This window comes from Cupressus sempervirens, chromosome 5, assembly GCF_028749045.1.
Source record: "Cupressus sempervirens isolate cs-2001-9-10 chromosome 5, ASM2874904v1, whole genome shotgun sequence".
Classification (NCBI taxonomy): Eukaryota; Viridiplantae; Streptophyta; class Pinopsida; order Cupressales; family Cupressaceae; genus Cupressus; species Cupressus sempervirens.
In genome coordinates, this window is record NC_143122.1 from 992,564,165 (window position 1) to 992,585,021 (window position 20,857).

Consider the following 20,857-nt stretch of genomic DNA (forward strand, 5'->3'; position numbering starts at 1 on the left):
TCAGAGCAGGAGGAACCAGTCCTTAAGAAAATTCACAACTCCAAACCCTCACAAGAAAATATCAAAAAACAATAGACAAATGAGATGAACTCAGTCTTATTTATAATTCAATTTGCAATCCTGCTTCTCCAATACACTTTTCACTTAAGAGGCTTCTCATTGACACTTTCAAATTATAACATGAAATAAGAGAAAGTCCCTTATTAATAAATGCCTCATTAATAACTTATTATATGAACTCCATTAGTTTTCCCAAATCTCTACTAACGAAGACCGCCCACCTGTGCATCCACTGTACTGCTAACATAGCAATCCCCTCAAATTGACTTACTAAAAATAGAAGGTATGCTACATAGACCCTCAAAACATACTGCTAGCTCATGAGGGTCGCAATGATAAACTGACCAATTCTCACCACAATAACTTGCTAAAATGGGGACATTAGAACACAAAACATACATGAGGATTGTGCTCATGGATTAACCTTGCATGAAGTTTAACAATTGTATAATAAGCACATGGAACGCATATGAAGAGTATGTGTGGCATCACTCAGAGTACGTGTATAGTTTAAGGTACAACATTTTGCTCATTCATATCTTCTACATTAGTCTTATGTTTCTAGTTTAACCAAATTAAATAAGCTTGATAATGTGATATATACACATAAACATATGAAGACATAAACTATACAAATGAATATATGAAGACACAGAGTATTAATATAATCTGTCTTTTCTACTGCATTGTTTCTTTGTTTTATCTTTTACCTTAGAGGATGGTAGGATCATCCTTTGATACCACTTGTAATGACCCCTTATTTAATAGTTCATAATTTGACTTAGAAGACATAAATTGAGTATAATTTCATCACATAAATTGTCATGTCCCAAAATTTTAATGTAATTTTTTAATTAAATTAATTAATTAACTGGTCCCATAATTTAAATAATATAAAACCTTTAATTAAATACTTTAATTATTTAATATGTGGCCCAAGTTAATATTTGACCGTTGTCATCGTCGCCATATCCATCATCGTCATTGTGTTCGTTGTCATCACAGCGGCCTTGTCTAACACCGTCGTCGTCATCATGTATGTCATCTTCATTGTATCCATTATCGTCACTGCAGCCGTGTCTATGGCCAAATCCATCATCATGTTCGTCATCGTCGTTGCGTCTGTCAACGTCGTCGTGTCTGTCATCGATGTCAAATCTGTATCTGTCATCAAGGGTGTATCCGTCGCTGTAGTTGTATCCATTGACGATGTCATGGTAGTCTCCGTCATCATTGTGTGTCCGTCATTGTCGCTCCATTGGTCGTAATAGCTACGTTTGTCACCATTGAAACATTGCTTGTTGTTGAGGCTCTATCCATCATCGAGGCTTCAACTAAGGTTCTGCTTGCCATTGAGGTTTTATTTGCAACTAAAATTTTGTTTTTGTCGAGGTCCTCTACGTTGAGGTTTTCTCTGCCAAGGTTCCCTTCATTGAGGTACTCTTTCTGAGGTTCCCATCATCGCGACACGCTTCACCAAAGCTCATGTCGTCGAGGTTGTCACAGTCGAGCCCCCCTTCGTTGACATTCTCACCACTGAAACTCTCTTCGTCAAGGTTTCATCCGTCAGGAATATAATAGCGATTGTTGTGGTTGTGCCAGTGGGTAAGTTTGTGCCAGCATCAGCGTCTGTGTGCATGACCATACCCAAAAAGATTTTTGAACATAATGACATGAAAGGTTTCATCAATTTGTGTCATTGGTATCCTACTGAAGGCTACGACAATGTTTATATCAGAGTGGCACAACGGATGCTTAATGACAGTGGGGTGCAAAGGAGGTTTGATGACAATTCACTCATTTTGCCTCTGTGTTTGGTTTGGGATTCTGCTGACTCGGGATACAATAATATTTATATCAGAGTGGCATAGCGAAAGTGGTGTTGTGGAGGATTGATGTCATTTCACTTGTCTTGCCTGCACGTTTGATTTGGGACCTTGGAGCTGTTGGTGTTTCATCAAATGACGGATTGCTTGAGGGCAAGCAATCTTTGGGCAGTGAGGATTTGTCATGTCCCAAAATTTTAATGTAATTTTTTAGTTAAATGAATTGATTAACTGGTCCTAGAATTTAAATAATATAAGTACCTTTAATTAGCTACTGTAATTAATTAATATGTGGCCCAAGTTAATATTTGTATTTGTGGTTCTGATTGATTTAATATATCTTAGACCTATTTTCATTTTAGTTTCCATTGGTAAGTGTTGCTGTCGGCTATCTTTGTACACCCTCAGAAAGGTTTTCCCTGATGGGTATTTAAGCATGGCTTGTAGGTATTCATAGATATGCATTTTGATTATTTCTTTGTACTATGAATCTTGTTGGAGTTCTCTGTTGTTCTCCATTTCAGAAGTGAAAGACCTTCCCTATTTGGTTTGTTTCCGGTTTCAGTGGGATTCAACCCTCACCCTATTCTGTCGTCTGTAATACTTCACTCGGACCTGGCAAATCAGAGCAACATCTCTTGGCAAATATTAATTGAAGGATATTCGTGTTCAAATATCTATTCTTGTTGGTTCTATTTGATTAATTCAGGATTAATAGTTTATGGTGCATAACTATCTTCCATTCCCCCACCCTCCACGTCTGGCAACTTTCATTGCAACTCTGTACTGCCACTCTATCATCTGTACAGCCTCCAAGTTCATTGTTCAGCATGCAAGCTTACCGTATGACCTTCACATCTTATTGTACGACCAACTCTCTCTCTCTAAGGTTTCTCCCCCCATACCGTACGGATATCTGGGTCTATCATACGACCCTTCATTCTCCTGCTACCTCTACTATACGACATTCATCTGCTCCCCACCGTATAGATTTCCATAATCACCCTACCCCACCACCATACGGACATCATCAACCACCTTAAGACCTTCTTGTGTGCTTAGGCTAATATCGTACGATCTTCCTCTATGCTTGGGCTGACATCGTACAGCTTGTCTTACCCCACCGTACAACCTAGTGCTTTATCCCCATACATTTCCCTCACATTTTTTCACCTCTAGGAATATCAAACTCATTTTTCTAAGGTGATTACTAGTTGGAATCATTCCCACCCAAAGCACTAAGGGAAAACTACCTGAAGCACTAACTGAAGCACTGACCTGAAGCACTAACCTGAAGCACTGACCACCTGAAGCACTAAGGGAGAACTACTTGAAACACCGACCTGAAGCACTGGCCACTCGAAGCACTGACCAGAAACATTGACTGAAGCACTGACTTGAAGCATTGAATCGAAGAATTGACCTGAAGCACTGGCCACCCAAAGCACATGACAAGATTATTGAAAGCATATTACAGGACTTCATAAGGAAACTCTAGAACGGAACATTACAGGGGTATCAGAGCAGAAACCTTTCGAAAGCATCTCCGAAACTTTCGGGAACATTACTGAAATTGTTCGGGAGCATCTCTGACAATTTTGGGAATATTACCGAAACTGTTCGGGAGCATTTCCAAAACTTTTAGGAACATTACTGAAACCGTTCGGAACATTACATATATATGCCATAAACAATTATTATCATAAGTCATCATGAATTAATGTCATATCTACTAACCATTAGTAGATTTTATAATTGAATAAACATTTCTTTGTAGAATAAATAAACACTTTTCTTAACCTTAGATATCACACACTACATGGATCTATCTCCCCTTTCTAAACCCAGCATAAGATGGAACAATTACCATGACCAAGATGCAGAAATAGTCTACAAGTGGTCTCCCTATCTTGGGACGCTCCCATTTGTGACCAAATTACTCTGCCACTCCCCTCACAAACTCCCTATCTTATGAAAGCATTAGTAGTAGTACTAGATCCATTATTCTTGAGATCTCATTTGATTAATTTTATAATAATGCATTTTAATTCAAGTCTTAAAAGAATCAATAATTTTGTTAAATTGTTGTCTATATTTTAAACTCATATTTCATTATATTATATACTATATTTCTCACACAATATAATGTGCTTCCCAAGTAATATATCATATTCATATAGGCAACTTTACTAATGGAAAGGACATGGAATTCGTACCTTAAGTTATTATTTGACTAGTCAAACATTGGCTGGTTCTTGATCACTTCGTTTCCAAGGGATGTGTCACGTCATTCGTTTATTGCTTTATATATTTTCTGTCTGTGAATATTCTCCCTCCTATGTATTTGATTTTATCCTTATTAATATATGCTCGATGGGTCACGGGTCTTTACCCATCACTTGACCAATTGAAATTCATTGGCTGATTATTATTATTTTGTATCATCTAGTTATATTAGGAGTTACTTTGGTTATTTCAATATTTATTGATATGTGATATTTCTATTAATATTAATTAATATCAATATTAATGAAGTATATCCAATGGTCATAATCTAATGCATTCTCTCAAAGAGATCTTAATTACCATTGTATACCATATTTTCCAAACAAAGAATAGTAGTGCTCTGATGATTATTGAGTTGTCTATGTAGGGCTCATTCCTTCTCGATTGTCATAAAAACTCACCTACTCCAAATTGCCTATTATTGGTTTATATGTCATAACTATCATCAATGTGCAAAGACTTTCTAGATCTCAAGGAGTTTCCAATGAAGATAGCATTACACAACATCAAGTTAGATTATGCAATCATTATTATTATTTATTTCGGTGTCTTATATTTTGGGGACATGACACAAAGTGGCTCGTTAATAAGTCAGAGCAATGAATGGCTTCTTATAAATAAAGAATAATCTCATAACAGTCAAACCTGTAAAACAAATATGCTAATGACAGTACAAACATAACCGAGCAAAAGTTCCATGCCTCTACATGATTAACATCTGAACATTGTCTAAACTGGAAACAATTCCAAATTTATGTATATATCAACAAATATGGCTTTACCAAGTTTGTAGCCACTATATGCGTATTTTCCTGTGTAGGAGAACAGGAATAAAGACATATGTCTACACTATCAATCCCAAACTTCAGTATACTCTGTTTTTGAATAAGTACAAACGTCTCTATTACCAATCAATGAACTTCAATACACTTTAGTTGGAATTAAGTTAACATTTGTTGCTCCTTGAACTATCTCAACTTGTTTAACTGATCAGTATGATCTTCTCTTAGTGTTGTTTGGCATGCTTCAGCTGCTTCTGTATGGTCCTTCAATTTATGTAACACGACCAGGCATGATCTTGTTGTGAATTTCAACTTTTCACTTTTGTGGATGATTCTCAGGAAGTTGTCTGTATTAGCACCTCTTTGGATGGGCCTCTTTGTATGCCTTATCTATTTTCTCCCTTGTCTCATTTCCTAACTGTAGCAATATCCAAGTTCCATAGCTGATATGCTTGAGCATCGCATTAACAATGTAGAAGTTATTTGTTTTGTTCTTTCGCCCCTTTAGGGGCTCTTGTGGATCACCTTTTCTGAGGCATCTTGGCTTGAACCTTTTTCTTAATATGGCACTTCAATCATTCTCAAAATGACAAATATTCAGGTTTTACTTGTGCAGGATTACCTAAAATCATTGAAGCAGAATACATTTTAGAAGAACCAATTCACACATATAAAAGAAGTGGTAGCTGGTATTACAGTTGCACAGAGTGGTGCGAATGCACATAACTTTAACAACACTTTATTAACTCAATCTATTTTAAGGCAAAAAGTGCAGACATGGATGTATAAGTTTTTGTGACATCTAGTGTGATGACAAATCCCACTCTAGAAGTTACAGTCGACAGCTTTATTGTTTTTCCTTTTTCCCAACTTCAATTGTGATGTTCTTGTAATTGTCTTGAATCATATCAGCATTTTTCAATTCCAGGCTTATTAGAATTCACTTTACTGATATTTTATCTTGTCTTGTCTTGTTAACTTTAGGAAAAGGTTTATTATGAAAAATATTTCCAATTTTTGTATGTACTTTATGTAAATGAAACATGACGATTGCATGAGCAAACACAGGATGGTTTCAAAATTTTAACACATTTATATATATTTTAGGACAGGTATTAAGAATAGCTGGAAATGATTAATGACATATTAGAAAACATTTTATTGTATGCACACAGGTCATGTCTTGATGACAATAAGGCTTTCTTGACCACTGCTGATTCAGCTGTCAAACTGTCCAAGGAAGCTGTGAAGCCAGTCTTTGGATGGGAGGGTTTGAAATTTAGAGAAGCATTTCCTCAAGCTAAACCTGAGGGTGCAAACTTCTACCCTCCTGATATGGACCGAGCGGTAATCTTCTGATAATTAATGTTACCTCTCTAATTTTAGAATTATGCATATGTAGTTTTCAGTTTTCACAAATGACCTCATTGATAATATCTCTGTATGTTGAATAATGAGAATATGCATTTCTAGTTTCTGAAAATTTTAGATACCAGTTTTTAACATTTTATAGATTATTCATATGTACTTTTCATGAATGATCATTGTGGATGGATTATCTGTTTATTGATTAATGAGAACTCGCCCTGTGGGTTTCTGTATTCAATATATCATGTCAAATAATACTTCCTCGAGTCATGTTGAGATATTTGGTACATTGTATGCAAGCCATATTCTGGAATTGGCTCATATATTCACTGAGCACCACTGTGTCATTTTTTTTTGCTTCAGTTTTCTTATAATTATGTTTAGATGCATTGTATGGTGGGATCTAACAGTGTCTTTCTGTGATGTTCTTAAGTGTTGTCGGGTAATTAGTGTTTGTTAATGTTGTCGAGGGGGTGTGAGTGCCAACTGTCAGCAACTGTTCCCCAACTACCTCCCCCTCAAAAAACTCTAACAAACACTGATTTCCTGACAACATTAAAGATTGATTGTTGATGAGGAATTTAAAATTACAAACCTTCCAATGATAGCCCTTCCCACTGTTTGTCATGTTCGTTGTTAATTTGTCATTTATATAAGTTTTGACACAGGATTTCATTTGTCAGTTTCTTGCTGTTATTGTTGTGTCCACCATTTGCTAAGCCATTTGTTCAAAAAGAAGTAAGCCCATGCAAATGAAGAGGACTGGTTTGAATGTTGCAGGACTGAACAAGAGAAGGTCAAAAGAGGCAACAAAAACTCATGACTCATGTCTTGACAGTCTTCAATGGAAAATTTACATTAACTTGGTGCCCAGACTGATGCATGACCTTTTTATGTGGCAAAGACATGACAGAAGTGTACCTGGAGTTTTGTAGGTGATAAGTGAGAAAGTGGTGTGAGTAAGAAAATAAGTTCCTAACTGATCTTTTATGTGATGTGTGGATGAAAAGGGCACCTTAAGCATATAGAAACAGATCTTGAGAGGCAGATATGAGTGTTCAGCACGCTTGGACTAGTTTGATTGTGTTAAACTAACAACCATTACTGGAAGAAGTGCCTAGACATATGATAGCATGTCTTTAGGGTTATAAGGGAGTGGTGAGTGTGCTTGGTAGCATTTGAGCATCCTATAAGTGACAACAATAGAGTACATAGGCAACTAAGGATGAAAACCATCAAGGACGCATGCCCCACAGTGGATCTAATTTAGTGACATTAGTAGCCCATAAACATGCATGGAACTTACTAATTTGTAATTTCCCTTTTTGTAAATGCCCTAGTTTTGGTCCTAGATTACAAATACCAAGCACAAAAAAGATGTAATGCCCCCACTTTTTAGGTTGCATCAAAGTTAATGGATTTAGCCTATCATTGGGTCTTTATAGACTGATATTGTTGATTATAGAAACTTCTTGTGGAGTTATTTGGCTCTCCAGTTAGGACCATTCATCATCTTTAAGATGTTACTTCTGACTTTCGGTTTGGGCTCTAAGATTCTTGGAGGGAACGTCGATTATTAGTATGTCACCCAGTTAGGACCATTCATCATCTTTTATTGTCGGGATCACTCCTATGCCATTAGAATTTTTGTTTATAATGTTGTTAGGTCATTTTCACAAGTTGGGTGAACTATTTGTGATTTGTAAACTAGGATTTACAAGTTTATAATCTTAATCCAAATTACACATTTAATTCCTTGATCCAGGTAGTAACATGGCTATGTGTTTTAACCATTGAAATTACAAGAGTTATGCTTTAAACAATTTAAATTAATTATGTGTTTAATTGCATAAAAGAAAGAACAATAAAAACTGAAAGAAATAAGAGAATAAGAAAGAGAGAAAAATGCAAACACTTTGATAACAAAGTTTGTCTTGTCAGGACTACGTCATTGGGTCCACTTCTTAATTTGAGGACCACTTTATTAATGTTGCCGAGCAAAAAATGCCTTATTACAACATCTAAGCTTCAAAATCTCGTTCACAATCTCTCCTATGATTTGAAGACAATACTGAATGCCTTCGTGCTTACAAAATCTCCCAATAATTTTCCCTCCAAAAATAACAATAATTTCTCCACAATAGTTCCTTCACCAAAAATTCTTTGAGGCTAAATTGCCTTTACGATAGAAAATAAGCCCCTTTTATACATGAATTTTACCTTATTTGGTTAATAACCAGATATGAAAATCACAACCATTACAACAATAAATCTTCCAAAAATAATCCCTCTTTAAAATAATGGCCCCTATAATTAAAAAAAGAGAATTTTTTTAAAAAATTGGGCTTATAGGTTTATAAGGACTGGGCTCCAGCCCCTATGTGGTTGACTTTCCACAGAGACAAAATTAAAATCTGCCAACTATTATCCCATAATTCATGGGTGGTGCAATGATTGTGTGCTAAAATAGTAAATGTGAGGTTTGTGGTTTTAACCACACAACCACTTTTTAGCACTTTTATTTATTTTTTGATCGGTAAACGGCCGAAGCCTGGATTAATTATTATTATTTGTTGGAATTATTATTATATGTAGGTGAGGGTAGATTTGAACCCAAGACCTCCCGCATGAGAGGCTCACAAGTTACCATTGTGTTGTAGGCTTTTGCCTCACTTTTTAGCTCTTTACTCCATTTAACAAACAAGTAAATATAATTTCAGTGTCATGTCCCTATTTTAAGATAAATTTTTAATAATAATTAGATAATACATTATTTTAAATAAATAATAATGATAAAATCAGATTAAAACTAACAAAAAAATATAAAAATAAGAAGTAATAAGTAAATATATAATTTTTTATTAATAAAATAATATTTAGTATAAGATTTTAAATAACTAAATAGTAATAAATTTACAATGAATGAATTCATAAATAAAATTAAATATAAGAGAGAATATTGTAGAAAGTATAATACCCTTTTAAATAGGATTTAATAATAAATGGTAATAGATATAAAATAAATAAATAAGTAAATAAAGAATAATATAAATTAATTAAATCTAATAAAAAGTCAAGAGATAAATAATAAAGAGATGCGACTCCTTCAAATTAATATATAAATGGGAGGAGAGTTCATTTTAAAAAGAGGAAGAAAGAGGAGGAGGAGATAGGAGTTAAATTGGGATTAATGGAAGAGGAAAGGAAGAGGAAGAAAACGAGGAAGGGACTTTCTCAAAGGTTGCAATGATGAAAGGATGCGACTCTTCGAAAAGGTTGTAATTAAGAATGGTTGTGACTCTTCAAAAAAGTTGTAATTTTGTAGTGTTGTGATTGTTTGCAAGGATTTTAATTTTTAATTATGAAGTATTGAGACTTTTTGAAAGAAATTTAATTATGAAGTATTGCAACTCTTCGAAAGGATTGTAATTATGAAGTGTTGTGTGACTTTTGAAAGGATTGTAATTATGAAGTGTTGTGACTTTTCCAAGGATTGTTTTAAGAAAGGTTGGGATTATTTGAAAAGGATAGATGACAAATAAAAGGTAGGATAATAGGTGGCATTACAAGGACCAATCAACAAAGTATTAACGAGATTAAGCATGATTTATTGAAGAACCAACAATGGAAGTACCACATGGATCGAGTAAGGATAAAGGTAAGGAAGGTATTATTGTAGTCAGAATAAAGTAACTATTATGTTTAGTACTTGTTAAAGCTAGTCAGGCTGGGTAGTTAGGAGGTGAGAGAATGCGTTGGTTGGTTTCCAACCAACCAACTCTTCTATAAATATTTGGAATATTGTCAATGTACTCATGTTGATTTTTTTGATATTAATAAAGAAATCATTTCCTCATCTACTGGCATTGTGGTATGAATGGTATGTTCTGTGTTTTATTTCATATGTATCTCAATTGGGCTATTTTGTATGGTTAGAATATTACATCTCTGTGAACTTGAGTGATACTTCTACTCTACATTTTTGGTGCCGTTGCCTAAGTTTGAACCTGGAGGTCGGTAGGATGGAGTATTGGGAAGGCCCTTTGCACCGCTCATCCAAGTAACAAATAGTGATGGGGAAGAGGAGGAAATAATCAGGGAAGATCAATTGACACGTGATTTGCTAACGACTTGGGAAGTTGCGGTCGATTAGTATGTACAAAGGGAAGCCCGTGAGAGAATAGCCCTTGAAGGTACGGTATGCGACGAACTTTTGGTGCCACCAGCAGTGTACGATCTTTTGGGAAAGATCCGTCATCTGTTAGAATGAAATTTGTTATGAGTGGAAGAGGAAAGAGCTAAGACACAAAGGGAATGGAGGAGACAACAAGCACTACAACAATTTGTAGAAAGGAGGACTAGGGAGAGTGAAGAACGTGAAGATTCCAAAAAGGGAAACAAACAATAAAATGATTCATGCCCTTGATTCCAAACATATATCCCAAGAAGGTACAAGGAGAAGAAATTGAGGAAGAAGATGCTTTGAGGATACTACGTCTCCAACAGCAGGAGGAGAGATGTCGTAATTGGAAGGGAGGACAAGGGGATTCCACGAGAATCCAAGAAGGGTTGATCGAGCATACAATCGAAGGAATAGCAAATTTGATTATCTCGGAGACAACAACAAGGAAGCTGTGATACAAAAGTCTAGAGACACTGGCAAGGAGAGACCTCTGATAGGAGCAAAGTCAAGAAGGGAATACTTTCAGTAGTTCCTCCTTGACAACAAACTTCCAGTCGGGAGAGAGTGTTCCATCGAGAGGAAGTGTTCCATCGGAAGGTGTTCCACCAGGAGGTGTTCATATAATGGCAATAGACAAACAAAAATTACCAAGGTTCATAGGGGATGGTTCAGAGGACCCCGCTCGTCACTATAAAACATGTATTACCATATGGCAAGCGAATGGGCAAAATGATGCAGCGGAATGGTTAAAAGCCTTTCTGGTCACATTAAGGGGTATTGTCATTGATTGGTGTACGGATTTGGAGGTAGCAAAGAAAAATACATGGAATGATATCCGCACAGCCTTTGAGGAAGAATTCAAACTCCTGAGAGATAATGATGAAATAGTAATGGAGATTTATAACACAAGACAAGGGAAGAGTGAATCCATCAAAGCCTACATCAGAAGAATGAAAGAGCTGATAGGGAAACTTGACAACAAGCCGACAGATGGACTAAAGAAACGATGGTTCATCGAAGGATTAACACCATCTCTCAGGAAAAAGATGAAGATAGTCCCACCATCGACCTTTGGAGATGCGTGTACCCGTCCCATGGACATAAAAAGTGAGAGTAAAACTTCCAAAGCAAGAAGGCATGGAAGCGCAAGTGAAAGCTCGGAGGAGAGCGAAGAAGAATCCAAAACCATTCAAGCCCTGAGAAAAGACCTGAGGCATTTGATGAAGGAAGTGGCATGGAGTAAAGAAGAAAAGAAAGGAGAGAACTTTGGTGTACTGAGTGTGAAAAAGAAGACCATACAAAAGCATTTTGTGAGATTTGTCAGGTACTGGGGCACGCAATTAAAGATTGCCCCTATAATTCAAAAACAAGGAGCGCTCAAGTATTCCTGACTCAAGGGGGGCAATCTACACCTCCCTCCACTCCGCCAAAGAACACAAGTACAAAAGCTTTAGTAGGAGGATTCAAAAATAATAGGAGAGAGAGTAACAATAATAGCAACAACAATAGCAATAACAACACACCGCGGCGGTCACTCCAATATAATTCCAAGGGGAGCCTAATGATTCAATGTAGGAGATGTAATGAATGGGGATATTTTGCACGAGATCGTCAAAGTGAAGGAGGACAAAATGGAGGGATGCTATGCAAATGGTGTGGGCTAGACAATCATGAGGATGCAAATTGCCTGAGATAAAAGAGGGTAAATATGCTAGAGATTGAAGATCCAAAAGTTGAGATTCTTGTAGTCACTAGGATGCAAGCCAGAAAATTAACCTATCCAGATGCTACTATGGAGACTGAAAGATTTCAAGAAACAATGAAAGACATTCAAGATAGCATGAGAGAGGAAGAAAAGACAAATCTAGAAAAGCCTACTTCAAGTAGGGGTGTACAAATATTGTGCGGCAAGTACTCGAATCTACTATCTCAGTGAAAATAGGTGATTTATTAGAAACATTACCCCAACTGCAGGTAGCACTAATAGGGGGTAAACCCAAAAGGGATAACCTCAAAGAAAGAGGAGGGAGAAGTATGCATAGAAGACAATACCCTGTTCACCATAGGAATGGGGAGAACACCAACAATAGTAGAGATGGAGATACTAGGGTGCAAACTCTCAAATACTATTGTGGATGGAGGTTCTAGTGTAAATGTCTTATCAGAAGAAACACGGAATGAAATAGGGAAACCTACACTCTGGCCACTGACATTTCAACTAGTGGGAGCAGACCAACATAGAATCAAGAGTATAGAAATGTTGATGGGACAAAAAGTCATAATTGGTATGCAACAATTTTTTCTCGATTTTTTGGTCATCACCCTAGAGAAGAAAGGATACGATGCTCTATTAGGAAGAGGATGGTTGGTTACAGCAAAAGCTACCCATACTTGGAAACAGAACACTATCTATTGAGTCCGAAGGAAGAAAGTACATCATAGACCTCAAGAACCAGTTTGTAAGTCAGGAGTTAGCATTAGATTCCAAAGGAGAAGACTATGGAGGGATGGAAACAAATGAGGAAGGAGTACTTAGATTAGGGGAATGCTCAGAAGACGACACAAGTTCATGTAATGGATTATTTCACTGGTAGATGGGAGACTATGAAGTTTTCCATGCAGAATGTAATATGCTGGAAGTACAAGAATTTGAGTCAGAGGAACGATACCCGAAAGGGTACACAGAGTATAAGGAAGGGATTGCAACTCTCAACAAGACACCTGCGCACATTTTTGAAAAAAGGTGGAATACAGAGATGCCAAGCTCCAGCTGTTAAACCTTGGAGGAGATCAACCTAAGGAAATATGGATAGGAGATGATTGGGATCTAGTATTGAAAGTGACAGCCCTTAGAATCTTCTTGGAGTATAAGGACGTCTTTGCTTGGACGTACAAAGACTTGAAAGGAGTACCCCCGAAATTGTGTCCATCAGATTCCATTGGTACTCGGAGCAAGACTAGTGTGGAAAAGGCCTTATAGGATGAATAAAAAATATGTAGAATGGGTCAGCGAAGAGATCACAAAGATGTTAGAAGTAGGGATAATATTCAAAGCACAAACAAGTGAATGGGTATCTCCTATATTCATATCACTCAAGAAGGATGGCGCTCGAATTCGGATATGTGTTGATTTCAGATATTTGAATGCGGTGACAATAAAACACCCATTCCCCATTCCATTACTGATAGCATTTTGGAAGAGGTAGCCGGCCATGAGATGTATTCCTTCATGGACAGATTTTCAGGATACAATCAGATTAGCATTGTGGAAGAAGATACTCTAAAAACTACATTTGTGGTTGAAAATGAGGTAGATGCCTATAATAGGATGCCCTTTGAACTAAGCAATGCACTAGCCATGTTCCAGAACTAAGCAATGCACCAGCCACGTTCTAGAGGATCATACTACATATCTTCAATGGAATGTTGGTGTGGAATTTCAAAGCATTCTTAGATGGCTGGTCGGTTTACAGTGAGCAGGAGCAACACCTCAAAATTCTTTGAGAATGCATGGAGAAATGTCAAAGAGCAAGATTAACCCTCAATCCAAAAAAATGTAGGTTCATGGTTTCACACAGGAGACTTCTTGGGCATATTGTGTGCAAAGAAGGATTGAAGATAGATCTTGATAAGATCAAGGTGATTTTGGAAATGGAACCGTTGTCCAGTGTAACAAGTATCAAGTCATTTCTGGGTCATGTAGGATACTATAGAAGATTTATAAAAGCATTTGCCGAAGTATCAATGCCACTGGTGTGATTAACCAGGAAAAGCGAGCGGTTTGGGTGGAAGGAAGAGTAGGAAGATGCCTTCCAAGAACTGAAGAAAAGACTAGTCGGGGCCCCTATCCTCATATATCTTGACTGGGATAAAGAGTTCCGTGTCCATGTGGACGCCTCCAATTATGCAATAGGTGCCACCTTGGCACAAACAGGGAAGGAAGGGCTAGATCATCCTATATATTTTGCAAGCAAGCTTTTATCTAAAGTAGAGCGTAACTATAGTACCATGGAGCATGAAGCATTAGGTATGGTGTATGCAGTACAAAAATTTAGACATTATTTACTAGCTACATGCTTTACATTTTTTGTTGACCACCAAGCACTAATATACTTATTAAACAAACCGGTGATTCAAGGGAGAGTAAGGAGATGACTAATTCTACTACAAGAATTTACATTTAAAATTATAGTGCGGACAGGAAAATCTCATGTGATTGCTGATTAGTTGTCGAGGATCAAGTTAGGAGAAGCCTCGGTAGTGGGGTGTGTGAGGAATTTCGAGATTCACTTTTATTTCAGATTGTAGTGTTACCTCAATGGTATGAAAAAATTGGACACTACTTATCAACAAAAACCCTTCCAAAGGAAATGCCTACAGTAGAAAGGAGAAAAATTGCCTTCAAAAGTAGCACATTCCAGCTAATTGAAGTGTTATTGTAGAAAATGGGATCGAACGAAATATTGAGGAGATTTGTGGAGGAAGAAATTCAAGGGGTTCTAAACAAAGCCCATGAAGGACTGGCAGGAGGTCACATGGGACTAGATACCATGGCGAGGAAGATACTCTTGGGAGGACTATGGTGGCTTGCAGATGCGAGGGAATGGGTATTGAGTTGTGACACTTGTCAGAGTAGGAAAACCACTCAAAAGAGACTTTATGCCACTATTTCTGTCCAAACCACAAGAATTATTTGAGCGGTGGGGACTAGACTTTGTAGGACCCTTACCGGTAAGCAAAAGTCATCGGTGTAAGTACATAGTGGTGGCAAGAGAGTACTTAACAAAGTGGGCTGAAGTATGGGCTCTCCCAAACAACATGGCTCTCAGAACGACCAAATTTTTGTATGAACAAATAGTCACGAGATTCAAGATTCCACTCTAGGTAACAAGTGACGGAGGAGTACATTTTGTGAATCATACCATTAGGAGGATGACAAGTGAGTATAAAATTTTTCAGTCTTTCTCGAGTCCTTATTATCCAAGAGAAAATGGCCAAGCAGAGGTCATGAACAAAGTAATAGTAGCAATCCTATATAAAACTTGTGGAGTAGAAGGGCAGGACTGGGAAGAATGAATTCCGATAGTGGTGTGGGCATATAGGTCTACATATAAGGCCATTACTGGACACATTCCCTTTTACCTTATGTACGGACAGGAGGCCGTGGTGCTAATGGAGCATATAATACCAAGCTTACGGGTGGCAATTGAAAATAGATTGGGGAATGAGGAGAGTCTCAAGGAAAGACTATGAACTTTACTCAAGTTGGATGAAAAGAGGACCTTTGCTCAGTGGAGTACAGAGGTGGCCCAACAAAGGCAAAAATTTTGGCATGACAAGCATTTGAAGAAAATGGATTTTAAACAAGGACAATTGGTACGAAGATATAATGGGGAAAATGAAATAAAGCTAGGAAAACTTAAAGTCCGATGGCTAGGATCATTTAAAATATTAGAAATAAAGGAGAATGGAGCAATAAAGTCATCTACTTTGGATGACAGACCTATCAGAGACCTAGTAAATGGGTCTAAGTTAAAAGCATATGAGAAATAAATTGGCAAGTAGCTATTTTATAAATACAAGAGGAAAAAGTACGAAAAGCAAAAAGTGAAAGTGACCAAGGAGGAAAAACTAAACCAAGTCCTTATAAAGAGACGGAGACAAAACATTACCGTATTTGACAGAGAAGTATAGGAAGGAGTTGAGATAGCTGTACGGATATATGTACAACAAGAAGGAACGGTGGAAGTAGTAGTTGAGAAGACAGCCATACGGACATCTGTACGAGGGAGAAAGGTGACCATGTAGGGGAAATTCTAGACCCCAACCGTACAGAAGAATAGCATACCGAAGAAGGCGTCCATACAGGCATTCATATGACAACAGATATCCTCATCTGTATGGCAGCAATCCACATCTGTGGGACAACAATCCTCATCTGTACGACAACAATCCACATCCGTATGAGGGCAAATATCCACATCCGTATGAGAGCAAGTATTCACATCCATCCATGCAACTGTATGGCAACAGGGGTGCATTGGAAGCGATCTCGTACAGTAGACACATACATCCGTACTGCAACAGTATATAGGAGGTAACTCCGTACGGCAAAAACATTCCTATGAGTACATGAGAAATCCGTACGGAGGGTAGAAGAGGAAGGACATAAGGTAGCCGTACAAATATAGAAGTCAGTATGAGGAGATACAAAGGCAAGAGGAGAAGCATCCGCACATTGTTCCGTATAGTTTGTGGTACTGCACGTGGAAGTTGGTTACAAGCGATCACATCAAAGAGACAGTTGGTACAGGTGGCATATACAAACGGTTCAAGAGATTTGGGAATTGACTCATCAACACACAATGGTGAAATTAAGCATAGGAAATCTGAGCATGGGAAATATTATCGACTCCAAAAAGAAGAAGCTTGTGGCACTGGAAGCCAAAAAGGAAATAAGAAAAATGACAAAAAGCAAAGGGAAAATAACATAGAAAATCACAATCATGACTGAGAATATTACGTTTGAAAGTGTGATGGGTAGTGAGTGCAAGGCTTGGTGGGAGAAAGCAGAAGCAGATCATCCCCTAAAAAAGGCGTTGTGCACAACATAGGTAGGCAAACTAATTTTTATGCCAACTTTTGAATTAAAAGAGTTTGAGCTTATACTGCGAAATTTAATCATAGGTTATGAGAAATCATGTCATAAATCTATAGTACAACACTTCAAGCAATAGGTGATAGTTTCTTATTTAGCAGAAGAAATAAGTAGAGTTTTTGGAATTCCCATAGAGGGCAAGAAATGGAAAAAACCTCTATGACAGTAGAAGACAAGAAGCAATGGTTGAAACTAATGTGTCGGGAAGATCGTACAAGTTTGGAATTGAAGAACAGTAGGGGTCTGAAGAAAATTATCATAGCAAATGATGAATGGCGCTGTGTTGTAGATTTGGTTAAAAGCAAGCTCATTGCGGCTAGCTGCACTTCCAACATTGCCCTTTGGATGTTGCCTGTAGTGGATGGATTGTATAAAGGACTGTCAGCCGACTGGATGGTCCCGGCGGTGTTTCTGTAGCCGACGGAATGATTGTCGTTAGTGTTTTGTATTTTGTAGCCGACGGGTAAATAGTTTGTAGCGGACATAATGTTTGTGGCCGACGGACTCCTCCAGGAAGGTTCGGCGGATAGTATTTATATCCTGTCTGGGATCATTGTAAATCATCAATCATCTACTATTGCGAATATTATGAAGCCTAATGTATGTTCTAGCATATGCTAATATAATTCTGCTATTTTGTTCCATTGTCTGTATGCGTTGATTTCTTTACCCGTACAGTAAACATTTGGCGCCGTTGCCTTATGAATCTGGAAGGTGGGAGGAATGAAGATTAATGCCAAATCAGCTTAACAAAGATCGGAATAAAGTCAAGGAAAAAGATGGAACCCGTACTGCGCAAGAGAATTTAATTCTGGCACAGCAAGCCGAACGCCGACGAAGATTCCAGAAGATTGCCGATGGAAACCGGAGTGCCGAAGAATTGTTGGAGACTCGACAGCGGGTGGAATTGGTGGAAGAAGCACAGGAGGAGTTCTTGAATTTGTGTTTGCTGAGGGAGGAAAATTCAGACGGAAGAGCATCAACTCGCACGGCTTGCAGTGTCGAGGGAGCACGAGCGTGGAGTGACCTCTTCGTCTGGGATAGACTTGTGTGGAAAACAACTTTAGAAGATCCTTCTTCTTCACCAAGGTTCGTAGTTGTCGACACCTTCGGTGTGGGAGAGCAATCCGCCAGTGTGGGAGTGCAGACCGCCGGTGTGGGAGTGCAGACCTCCGGTGTGGGAGTGCAGACCTCCAGTGTTGTGATGGTGGGACCCAAAGAAAAGCTGCCGAAGTTTGAGGGCGATGGTACAGTCGACCCCATCCGACATTGTAAGACATGGGAGACAATTTGGCGGGCAAATGGAATCACAGATGCCAACGAATAGGTCAGGCAATTTCCGGCAACCCTACGGGATGTGGCAATTGATTGGTTTCGGATACGGATCCACAAAAATTGAATAGATGGGATAACATTAAAAAGGAGTTCCTAGCGGAATTTAAACTCTTGTGGGATGATAATGAAATCGTAGCAGAGATTTTCAATACCAAACAGGGGAAGCACGAAACTGTCTGCGTCTACGCTAGGAGATTAAAAGACTTAATAAACAAAATGGAAAGCAAGCCGGCGGACGGATTGCAGAAAAGATGGTTCGTGGACGGCCTATGATCGAAATTGCGGAGGAAAATGAAAATTGTCCCACCGTCATCATATGTGGACACGTATAACAGGGCATTGGACCTTGAAAGTGAGCAGAAGACAAAGAAGAAGAAAACTAGTCCTCTGATTCTGATGACGACGAGCTTGCCAGAGATGATAGCAGCGATGAAGAAGGCAACAACAAGAAGGTTCGTGCCCTACAAAAGGATATGGTTCGCATGATGGAGTTTAAAAACATGCAAAAGGAGCCAAAAGGCAGTGAATTGTGGTGCACGAAGTGTAAGACCGACGGTCATACTAAAGGATCCTGTCCAAAGAATCAATTTTGCGACATTTGTCAAATCATGGGCCATTCGACAAAAGAGTGCCCCTTTAACATGAAGACAAGAGGATCTCCGCAGGTGTTTCTCACACAAGAGGCTTCCCCATCGGGCAGTAGCGGAAATACGAATAGCGCAGGTGCCACATCTGGAGGGTACAGGAATAATAACAGAGGGCAAAATAACAACAATGCGAACAATAACAATAATAATGGGAGCCGAAGTCGAACCCAGTATGATGCAAACGGATGACTGATCGTTCAATGCCGAGCATGTAATTTGTGGGGTCATTTTGCGCGGGATTGTACAACGGCAAACACACCGAAATTATTATGCGGATGGTGCGGACCCGGCGATCACGAAGATTCCAAGTGTCCAAAGTCTGGAGTAAACTTGATCACTGTCGGCACGGATGCAGAGGAGGTTCTGGCAATTACACGGAGGCAAGCGGAGGAAAAAGGAAAATTGGGGGAAATGCAGGCGAAAATTGGAAAGGCATCGTCGGTGGGGACATCTCTGTAAAAGGACATCATCGGCACCTTGGCAAGGAACTTCGCAGAACAAAACATTGTATGGAAGATCTTACAAACGGAGATACAAACGGAGATACCGGTCAAGATAAGTGACCTCCTTCTCACAATGCCCCAGTTATGGACGGCCATTCTGAATCATACACCATTTCAACAAGCAACGGAGGACACAGGAAGGGACAGTAGGGAAGTGATGACAACAGACCCAATGCTGCTGGCACTCACATCCGGACGGCATCCGGCGGTCGTCGAGATGGGGATTTTGGGAAATGTTTTGACAGAGACAATTGTTGACGGAGGGTCCAGCATAAATGTCTTACCGGAGGATACTTGGAAGAAGTTGGGAAAGTCGATGCTGTGGGCACTTACATTCCAGTTGCTCACGGCGGACCAGCATGGAATCAAACCGTTGGGAATCTTGAGGGCGAAACCGGTAAGCATTGGTACGCAACCATTTTTATTGGATTTTGTGGTCATTCCATTGAAAAGAAAAGGATATGATGCTATTCTGGGACGGGATTGGTTGGTGCAAGCAAAAGTAAAACATGATTGGAAACGAAATACCCTATCAATGGAGTGCGGAGGCAAAAGATTCATAATTGACTTGCACACACAAATGGTAGGTGAGGAGGCAGCATCGTTAGACTTAGAAGGTGAAGGCGACAGTGACGATGAAAGAAATGACGACGAAGGAAAGAGGAGAATGGAACCGGACGAAGAAGGAATATTGAGACTAGACGGAGGATCGAATGACGAGGACCTAGACTCGGTGAATGGCCTTTACCATTGGCAAATAGAAGACTACGAACTCTTTCCGAGTTGTAATATGCTAAGGGTCGACGAAGGTGAGAAAAAGGAGGAAAATGAGTGTCCGGAGGAATACAAAGAAGCAGATGACGCAAAGGAGGTTACGACTGAAGAAAGGAAGGACATACAATACAGACCCGGAAGAAAGAAAGATTCCACCATTCGGTACACAGTGAACGGACCGCATAGGAGGAAAAGAACGCATCGCACCATAAAATTACTTCAAGGGTACCGACAGCAAGGAAATAAGCTAGATGCGTGACGACCGCAGGCACAGTGGGCGACAGAGGTAACATAGAACAGACTTAAGGCGTGGCATGACAATCTCAGTAGGTTTCAGCTGGGGCAGTTGGTACTCAAGTACGACGGTTGGGATGAAGTGAAACAGGAAAGGTTTAAGGCAAGATGGGTTAAATTGGAGACATTGGACGAGCAAGA

At 38.8% G+C, this 20,857-nt stretch overlaps 1 protein-coding gene across 2 annotated transcripts in view; it reads left to right on the forward strand.

The window, feature by feature from the left end:
• Positions 1-20,857, forward strand: part of NUDT3 (nudix hydrolase homolog 3) — a 250,981-nt gene that overhangs the window by 99,283 nt on the left and 130,841 nt on the right. For both annotated transcript variants that reach the window (XM_089833188.1, XM_089833189.1), the window contains exon 9: positions 6,130-6,301. In XM_089833188.1, the coding sequence (XP_089689314.1) occupies positions 6,130-6,301 (172 nt within the window). The remainder of the gene's footprint in view (positions 1-6,129; positions 6,302-20,857) is intronic.